Raw genomic sequence first — 10,826 nt, 5'->3', positions numbered from 1 at the left:
GAAAATGATCCCGAAAGAACTTCCGTGAAAAAATGAACATGGGTGGAATGCTGTTGCCTATGGCACTAACAGCTAAGCACATTGTTACCAAGGTGCCCCTCTCATGAGAATTAATTCCTCCAACTTGCTTGCTTCCCTTATGTGCGACTATCTTGTCTGGCTTAGGGGCTGTTGATATGCCTGTTTTATCGACATTGCAGATGTCTTGAGGTTCGAATTGATATTGCTCCAAAACCTTCGATAGGTTTTCAAATTTTTATTTAACATTCTCTTTATTAAAGTTCATAGCACGCGCTAAGCATGTTGACTCTGGGGTCCTTATTGCTAAAGTAGGATTTCTCTTTATAAATGCGATAAACCAGTCTGCACCAGCCATTTGACTATCTGCCCAGGACTCTGGAAACTTACACTGATTTTGGTTTGCATATTGGTAGGCTAGCTGTCTAACTTCTTGTGGGGTGAGTCCATAAAATATATTTGCACATCTCTTTATACACTCAGTTAACTGGGTCTCCATGTAGGCAGAGAAAACTTTATTGTGTGGTTTATAACCCATAACAGGATTCCCTTTTCCCTTCTTAACAAAACGGGTCAATGTCACATGACAAATATTGTGCGCTTTTGCTGCGTGTCAGATTGAAACATTGCTTTCCAAAACTAACTTTGCAGCTTCTTCCATCTTATCTTGTGAAGGGCCTCGTTCGGTAGGTCTTTTTCTGTCTCTCACCATTCTGAAACATACAGAATGTAATAATTCAGGATGGTTGAACAATGTTTTTTATTACAATGCAAGTGAATATTTTACATAAGAAACGCATAAGGGGCAATTGTAACAGTGTTACAACTGCCCCGGTTACATTTACCCCATCCTGACGCCATATTGTTTCTGGCTTGCAGCTACTAACCCCGACACCAGAAATTGATCACAACTATCTTAACAAATACATCAAATATTGTGTATTGCGATGATATATACAAATCTTGATCAGACGACATCGCGAAATCACTATTAAAAAATAAAAAGGAACCTTATGTTTTTATTTACGTGTTGAAAATTTGAAAAACTCCCAATAATAGCCGGAACAAACGCTACGTAAGCACCATCGCCACATGAGTCACTCCCAACTGACGTCTCCATTCTACAGGTTTGAATAGTTTTAAAAAATACCTTACGAGAGCAGCACAGTAGTGATTGCTACATTTTCCCCGTGTTACAATTGATCCCGCTCTCCCCTACTTGCAAAAAGAAAGAACGGTAGGGTGGCAACACTGCACAGTGGCACAGCAAAAATCAAGAACAAGCCCAAAATTTGGAGTCCTGACGAAGGGTGAGGGGTAGCGGGGGTGTGCAGGGCAGGTGTACAATGTACCCAGAGACTCTGGTCGAAAAGTAATTTACAACTTTACGCTGTGAGAAACCGTTGTTTCAAAGGCAACAGATTGCGTTGCAGAAGCGATGGCAGAGACAATTCTACACAGGCAAAACAAGAGAAAAATCAAGCAAAGCCAGGGCTGGTTTGGTGTCTCAGTTGGTGGAGAAATGGCATAGTATGCCACAGACCTATGTTCAAGTCTTGATGAAGCCTCCATGTCCATTGTACATAGTACATCTCCTGTGTGTGCCAAATCGTAATGCAAATATTATATATAATAGATATACAGTGTGTATCATAAGTAATAGTGCACACTGACACAGTTGAAAGTACACGATAATAGAAGGGCCTGCAAACGAGCCTTTTTCGAGATAATTGCGAATGTGTGGTTACAAGCTGCCACTGACTTCATTATTTGTAAACATCGTCCTAGTTGGTAAAATGCTAATAATGTGTGCGAATGTGTGGTTAGAAGCAGTCACTGATTGCATTTTGTAAACACTGAATGCTTTACTCCTTGCGTGTTCCGAGGTTTGCTCTTTGTTTACAAAACAGAACATTTCCGAGAGGTGGCGTTGTAATCGAACAGGATGGATACAATCAGTACACAGTCTAATCGTACTGTGGGAGTTACGTCAGCAGTGGCGTAGCATGGGCATTTCGGGTGGGAACGCCAAGTCCGAACGAAAGGTCGGCCCTTTTTTGGTTAATAATTTACTTATGGAATTAGTCGCCACAGGTGTTGTTTATTTGCCTGAAGTCAGCTGGGTTTGCAATAAAGCATCATCATCCATGCAGTTTTTAGCTAGAAAATTAGATGCCTCACTATGCAACAAATGTTTTGAACTCTGGTGTTTTATACCTTTCGGCATGACACAAATCATTATAAAACCTACCTGAATCACAAGCCTCTGGACAACAGTAGACGTCATTGTTGTGAATGATCCAACTAATGATTGATTTGGTTTATTTTACTTCGCTTTTCTGCCACTTTTGGTTAATCACGAATATGAATATGAGTGATGATGATATTCATAAAGGGACACTCACAAAGAACACCCGTGCTCACCCCGGGATTCGAATCAGGGGCCTCTGTCGTCTTGGCACGCTGTGCAAAACACTCTGACACGGAGGTGGGTGGATGATCCAACTATCGTACACTCCACTAACATAACAGTGCCGATTAGTAATTCAGACCACTGTTTATTACATCTTGAGAATGTTGATAAACATTTTAAAATAATTTTCTCCAGAGACCATTCGATGTTAAGAGTTTTCAAATGAATGCTAAACATTTCCATTGACACAATATTAAGCAGTTACATAATAACGAAAAAATAATAACCCGCAAAATTATTTTATTTTTTTTATTAAGTGGTAGAGCAGCCACAGGCTGAACTTCTACCACGAGGACTTCAGCAACTTATTTGACAAAAACTATGTTGATCTTTTAGTTTTTAATGCACATCGCTGTTCGTGTGATAAAATACACAATGCAGTGGCCATTAAGAAGTGCTATATTTCAGTTTGGTAAAGTTACGTCAGTCAATATTGCGTATTGTAGCAACACATAGCACGAGTGGCACGAGCGCGAAGAACCGGGTAGAAATTCTACCGCTGTCGTCTGCTTCAGAAGGCAGGAAGGGTCACGTGAACCAATCACGTAGCCCTCTGCTCCATACGCTGGCGTAAGAGAGAGCATTTGGGCGCGTGCTTTAGAGATCCAAGCTTTCCCTCCAGAAAGGCAGCAAGGAATATAGGGTCTTTGTACGCCGAACCTGCTCGGCGTCCGGCCAGGAAAGGCATTGCAAAAAAATGCTAGAACGAGTGTTGTTAGTAGAGCATTGCAAGCGGATCGCGAAAAATAGCTATTATAATGCCATGAAGGTCAGACATATATGAAATTAGTCAAGATTTACTTTATATTTACAGCATTTACGCATTTTTGAAATTTTAAATCTGGGAACGCCCGGCGTACGGGCGTACTATAACGCTACGCCACTGTACGTCAGTTGTGCTGTACTGCGTAGTGAAAATGGAACCTTACAGCAATGAATAGTACATTTTACCAACTAGGACGACGTTTACAAACAATGAAGTCAGTGGCGGCTTGTAACCACACATTTGCAATTATCTCGAAAACGGCTCGTTTGCAGACCCATGTTTACTGAGACTTTTTTGCTTCTATTATCGTGTATTTTCAGCTCTGTCGGTTTGCGCTATTACTTATGAAACACCCTGTATGCTAATATTCATGAAATTTTGAATTGACAATGTTGTTGATGTAACATATGAAAGAGACTGTTACTAGTTAGAAAAATTGTTGTGAAATTATTACTAGTAAATCTTATCTCAAATGAGAATGTTATAATTATAAGTATTGAGAAAGGTATAACAACACAGTATGCAAGTATAATAAAATATTTATTTGATATGTACACTAATTAACATCAATGAAATGCCAATACTTTCTTCTTGCACATCATGTCTCGTTGTTCACCTTCTATTTCTACAAAACAGTGACAATTTATAAAACTAAAAAATCACTTAAAGCATTTAATTGTAAACAACAAAACAGACAGTAAAATCCCAATAATGATTATAAGTAGCATTCAATTCACTTGCATAGATTTATACAGAGTGGGCCCCAGCTGGCACGGGGTATAGATCCACCAAGCTTTCTGAAACCTTGGAAAATATAGTACAGGCTTCCCCGTAATTTAGCCTAGTGACACTAGCACCACTGCCTACGTGCCAGGGTTTCAAATGTGTTGGTGGATTTATACTGTGGAGCCACGTTACTTATTTGTAGCCCACGCTGTATATTCATGGATAATGAATGACCTTCTAAATATCATTTAAACAAACAAGAATTAGAGAATTAGTATATTAATTAAATTTTAAATCCCCACATCCCACAACATAACATTAATTTGTAATACCAAAAAAACACATAATAATCCTATATAGCTAATGTATAAACCGGAAACAAACAAAAAACGATTAACTATGTTGGAATTTGGCAGCTCTCTCCAAAATGAAGAAAGGAAATTATCTATGCAGAACACTGTCTTTAGTAAGGGGGTAAACAGCAAGGAATTATTGCATAATTTTGTTTAATAAAAGTAACCAATATGTTAAGATCAATACATAAGATTTCTGATAGAATTCAATCTCTCCCATGAGCTCAAATATATAAACAATCGTAATAAAAATCTCCTTGCTTCTCATGAGGAAGTTCAAATTTGGATATCCCTTGCACACAACAAAGCTTGAACAGAACCAATATTTACTTTCCAAGAAAAGAACGAAGGTTTGTTTGCCTTCTGAGAAAAAGTAGAAAGTGCAATACAGGGTCTCTCCAATGACACAGCAGTAACTTTATCACCTTGTAATCATGAGGTCCCGGGTTTGATACCTGCTGACGGCACATAGCAGTTCGGATCCCACTATAGACTGTAGGTTCATTCCCAATTAGCCTTTCTTTGCATAAAGTGGACTTCGGAACAAATTACATCAGTCAATCAAAAAGTAGAATAGAGGCTTGTCTGTTGCACCACAACAAAATAGATTTGATGAAAGAGGTTCGAAATGTGTCATATGAAAATTAATTTACATAGCCACGTATGGGTAAATTTAACCCATACACTGGTCGACTCCTACCTGAAAATTACAAATAAAGCATACAGATGGATTTATGTTAATTATTTTCATTCTAACGTTAATCTCATTAAGTACAAACAATACCAGTTCAAAGATTACATAAACCTATCTTTTGGGTAAAAAGTTTTCTTTTCAAATCTGAATGGCAACATTTTCATTCCTCAAAAAACACTTCTAAAAGTTATAATTAAATATAGTTATCAAAATACTTTTTTTAAAAAAGGCACTTTTATTTTCATATTTGTCAATAATTTACATTTATAATATGCACGCACTTCGTCTTAAGTTACCACAAAATTATTTCATGTATTTTTATCAATTTTAATATGTGCACCCACATGCAAAGGTGCTATAACAACAATGAATAAATCGATCTAAAAAATCATTGCCACATAAGCTCCTAGCCTGCTTCCCCTTATTTTTATCTGCAAGCAAGAAATGTTATCAAAACAAAGATAATGCGTACTAATAGATCTGGTGAATTTTTGAAGTAATGAGTAGTTTTTTCCTTTGTTAGATATGTGAGTACATAGGCATGTAGGGAAACATGGTGAAAAATCAGAGTTAAAAATTGCAGAAATAGACGGGTTTTCCCCTAATGATCTTATTGTAAAAGAAAATTCTTCCCCACTTAATTTTCCATGGGGAGTTCAGTGCTATAACATGGAAGATAAGTAATTAGTAGAAACTTCAAATGTACTAAGATTAATGTCACACACACAGAACAAAGGATACTGTCAATCTCTTTGATTATATATAAATCTCTCTCTCTCTCTCTCTCTCTCTCTCTCTCTCTCTCTCTCTCTCTCTCTCTCTGTATATATATATATATATATATATATATATATAATGCTCATATTAGATTTTGGCCAAATTACAGCAGTGTAGTTATAGAGTAGGGCAACAAGGCTACCAGTGTAGGTTACTCCTCACAGGATGAACACTGATTTGATGAAATTTATGAATGAGCATTGGCAAAGAAACTGCCATGCCCAAGATGTAGGAAAGCAATGATAAATCAGCATAAAATGAAAATTCCAAATTAGTGAAAATGTTCACATGACATTCTCACCGTCAATGTTTACTTGCATAGGTGTGGCAGAGATATTGCAATATAAGTAATCACAGTGTACTGTATGGACTGCATACATCAAAAATCCTGCTGAGAAATTGGCTACACAACATTAATATGACATTCTTGCTACTGCATATGGAAAAAAAGGCAGGCACATACTCAACAGAATCTACTCCAAGAAGCCTAATTATGTCATAGTATCAACAACAAATGATATAGCCATGTTGTTGAAGAAACCATTTTCACAGAATGTAGGAAGTAATTGTTAATATATAAAGAGATCTGGACAAAATACAGGGTAAACTACTAACAATTCTATTTTAACAGAAAGTTCAATAGAAAAGCATATGATAATAGGTGTGAGGCTGTTTTCCATGCCTATGCCTGATAACAGTGATGTGTTCATTAAAAAAAGTATAGTATCTAAAACATTTTCATGTTTAACTAAAAGAATGGTGAAACCGTGAAACAAAATAATGATGTTTTACATCCCATTGCTATTGGTAAATTGATCATTGAGAGCTTCAACAACATAGTGGTTGAGAAATTCTTATTAAGAGCAACAGCATCTAGATTTCATGTTTAATAACTCATTATCACTGATACTGTACAAAAAGATAAGATAAGTGGAAGATTAATAACAAAAAATGGAAGAACAAATATGAAATCATACACTCCAGTTATAGAGATATGCTATTGCTTACCCCTTACACATTAACACACTCAGTAACTAGGCACTAGAATTTTATATTTAATAAAAAAAAAAATGACGTACCTTGATAACTCTTGTCTACAATGACACACACACAGTTGTGTTAACAAAAATGCTCAAATTCAAAACCATAGCTTAAAATATGTATTTGAAGCAAACATTATCTTATACTTACTATTATATTTGAATGCAATAGGCATAACATACACTATGATGAGCTTGAAATAAAAAGAGCACCAACTTTTAACAATAATCTAGAAAATTCCACGAATCAAACGGAACCCAGGAAATATAAGGAATGGCAGGAATCTCGTTCATCAGACGAAAACAAATGAACAGTTAAAAATGACAAGCACATACAAAAATGGATCACACAAGGAAGATCACAGTATGCCCACGTTACCCACAAGAAAAAAAAAATTGAGCATTAGATCACAGTGTCATGTATGAACAGCCAAATCTTTATTTCATCGAATCTCGCACGCTCACATAACAAGTCTTTCGTATGTATCAATCAATGACACACATTCTGAATTCGTTTTGAAGAAATAGGATAACTTGTTGCAGAATCTTAGCTTTCAAGGCTTGGTTCCCCATCACTAAAGCAAGGAGAGACGCATAGTCTTCTGGTCTCATGTTTTGTACTATGTTGGTGACAGAAGCGGCTAGCCTAACCTGTTCGTCTGCTCCCATTTCTGAAATAACTTGCGTTACTGGCTTAAATTTCTTAGCCATCCTAGCAGCAAGACAGCCACCTACGACCGCACCTGGAAAAAGAAAATGGCATTAAGATCATTTGAACTTAGGCCTGCTTCATATTTCTTAACATTCCTGCTACAATCAAATTATACCGTGTAAAGTGAAGAAATCTCATTGCATATTCCACAGATAGAATGGGTCCTAATTTCCTTAGCATAAATATATACACACACACGTTTGTTGCAAGATATCCTGTCTTGCAATAATCTACGATCTGTCAGATAGATTGTTTAGCAAAGGACACTAACAAAGAAAACGGATTATAGTCCAGTGGCGGTATTTGTAATGACGGTAATATGTTGCTAGTGTGGTACACAATAACGTGCTACCAAGTGTTTTGCCTGCAATTGTGGCAGAAGGCCTGTGTGATGTAATAAATCCAAGATGGCTACCGCTTCATGCATTAACTAAGAAAATCCATCAGAACTCCTTTAATAGTGGTTTTGAAAGATTTCTATAGATACATGTTTTGTTCAGAATTGAAAAAGGAACAAAATTGATTCTTACAGGTTTTTTTTATATCTCGCACTGATATATATGTATGTATATATAGTGAAGCTATTTTGTGCCCTTTCTGCAAGGATTCTATACATATTTTACACTTTACTTGACATTCTGGCATATAAAGGGGGGAAATTACTGCCTGTGATATTTTGTAGATGGCTACTATTGTGGCGTATTGCCTGTGTGACATCACACATCCAAGATGGTTGGCTCTGCAGACATTAACAAACAAAAACTACCCTATCTCCTTAACTCCTTTAGGAGTACTTTTGACCATTTGTAAGTTTGTTGGGTTTTTACACGAAGGGAAGACATGTGTATGAAGAATGCTTTCATTTGGAGGCATGCAATCATGTATTACAATGTCAATATACACAATATAGCGCTCACAACACAAAGTACTTGCTGCATTTAATTATAACACTCCTGATAATATACAACTGACTATTAGACCTTGGCACTGAAATGTTTGAATTGTGGTAATAGAGATTACATATACTGTTGAACAGTTCAGGCACATCTTTCCAGTCCTCTGTGCTCATGAGTCAGTTTCATGGCAGGCATTGGCATCTGCTTAATACGTGGTACCGTATGTCACTCAATTTGCTAAAATGAAAAGAAAAAGGGACACATTTCATAAATTTAAGAAGTTCAGTAAAACACTGAAGTGAAATGAAACTTCTCACGTTAAGAAGCTCAGAAATTTGCAGCTCGCTAGGTTTTTTCCGCACGCTGATAAGCCACAACGAATACCGGGCTATTTGTTTCATAGCATGTTTTTGCCACCTCGGGGTGCACCTGAATGCCCCTCGGTTCTTGCGGGGGAGGAGGGTCTCAACCAATCAGCTCGGGAAAACCATCTTCTAGCGTGGTACCCAGATCCACAGCACGGTAAGTGTTGTCATCTCAGTATAAGAAGAAAGTTTGCGGATAGCTTTACAGATTTTGACAAGAATTTTTTTCGCGCAGTTCATTGTCAAGCAGTCATTGTGAAGGATCAGTTTTGTTTTGTTATTTCAAGCAGTGGTGTATTGTATGGGAGGTTGGGGACGGGGAGCTGATGGGGCTACATCCCATCTCAAAATTTTGAGTTTCGGATGAAAACAGTAAAGAACTCGGGGGGTGAAACAGTGTAAACTGCAAAGACCCCTTAAAATGATCTCAGATTAATAATTTTTGTCTTTGAATAGCTTTTAAAATGAAGATTGACAGCGGTGATTGCAAAATATTTTATAATTTATTTTGCCCTACCTAGAAAGTAGTTATGTGACACAAACTTTTACAATTCCAACCCACTCTGAAATAAATCCTGCATATGCTAGCGACCCCAAGTGGTGTGCACATGGGGGGGGGGGGGATAATTGTAAATGCTAGGAATAACGTCTACCTGAGCATGCATCTTTGAAAAGTCACGAGCTGCCGCTGTTGGCAGAGAAAAAGAAAAACAAATGAATAGCTGAATGTGAATCGCACTGTATCTTCAACAACAGAGTTAAATAAAAATCATCAAAATTGATTTTTAAAGTACAAAATCAGAATTTTTAATCACACTGGTAAAAAGTATTAAAGCAATAGAGTGAGAGACTGCACAGGTGTGCTAGCTCGTGGTCCTATTCTAATGGTTGTCTTAAGTGGATTTCACATGAAATTGCATCCAACTGATATGCCACTTCAAAACCAACCTTACTATGACATATATCGGTATTGCTGAATACTAGACCAACAACAAGCTAGCGATATTTGAATAGTTTACTTCTTGCACTGTACAACTACGCATGGAATATATATATAGTTTGTAATCATTGCTTACATGCATAGACGTGCACAGACCCTCTGATTAGGGGGGACAAAAGCCTTGATGAAATTTCAGTCAGGAAAGAAAAACTTCATTTTATCTCACTGTTTTAGTTTCATTGCATTGATGTGTGAAACGCCCTCCCTTGCCCTGGAAAACAAATGCTACCACTACCTAGATAGAGGCGGCAAAATCTCCCTCGAACAAGCGAAATAGCGTTACGGTCCAGGTTGAGTTCGTGTGTAGGGACCGGTGACCAACAGTGCATAGCGATTAGCCATATCGAACAAACAAAAAGATTAACATATACTTTCTATTACCACCTCTTTACCTGTAGCCGGGAAGCGGCTAGCTGCATACCTAAAAATCACGGGTAGCGACATGCGTACGAAATGATATAGCCCAAAGGTTAACATGAAAAAATAAAAAGTATATTCTATTCATAACAAAACAAAAATCAATTATAGCTCGACCACAAGGAAAAAAACCTTCCGTCCAAAGCGTTCGCGCAACTTCCCTGCCGTTATCGGTGTTCGGGGCAGTGTTGCCAGGTCAGATTTGAAAAATTCGGGAGATTGTTCCTTGGAAACCATAAGTTCTGCTACAAAATCCGATGATCTAATAGAAGTGGATGAACGACGTTCTTGGGGGGGGGGGGGGCGGCATAGTTGTGCGCACTGGGGGGGGGGGGCAAGGGGGAGTAGCGCGCATTGTTTACGGTGTAAACGTCACAGATACTTTTGTAACAATGGTGCTAAACCCAGCACCCTGTGTTTGGCGAAAATATACCGAAGATCTCCATTTCAGGAGTGGACATGTTTCAAACAAAAGAAAGTAAACCGCCTGAAGGAACCGACCAACATCTTTCATCTCTTCCGCATTTTCCGGTTAGATGGTGCGTGGAAAACACACTCAAATTTACCCTTTCTCAGCATCGACACAAGG

The 10,826-nt window shown here is 37.7% G+C and overlaps 1 protein-coding gene across 2 annotated transcripts in view; it reads right to left on the bottom strand.

Annotated features, from left to right (window-relative positions):
* Window positions 1-5,857: 5,857 nt before the first annotated feature.
* Window positions 5,858-10,826, bottom strand: part of LOC145989699 (protein C19orf12 homolog) — a 30,582-nt gene continuing 25,613 nt past the window's right edge. For both annotated transcript variants that reach the window (XM_083124933.1, XM_083124932.1), the window contains exon 3: window positions 5,858-7,590. In XM_083124933.1, the coding sequence (XP_082981059.1) occupies window positions 7,334-7,590 (257 nt within the window). In that variant the 3' untranslated portion in view covers window positions 5,858-7,333. The remainder of the gene's footprint in view (window positions 7,591-10,826) is intronic.

The sequence above is a fragment of the Lepisma saccharinum genome, chromosome 7 (assembly GCF_977018435.1).
Source record: "Lepisma saccharinum chromosome 7, izLepSacc3.1, whole genome shotgun sequence".
Taxonomy (NCBI): Eukaryota; Metazoa; Arthropoda; class Insecta; order Zygentoma; family Lepismatidae; genus Lepisma; species Lepisma saccharinum.
This window is presented reverse-complemented; position numbering and strand designations above follow the sequence as displayed.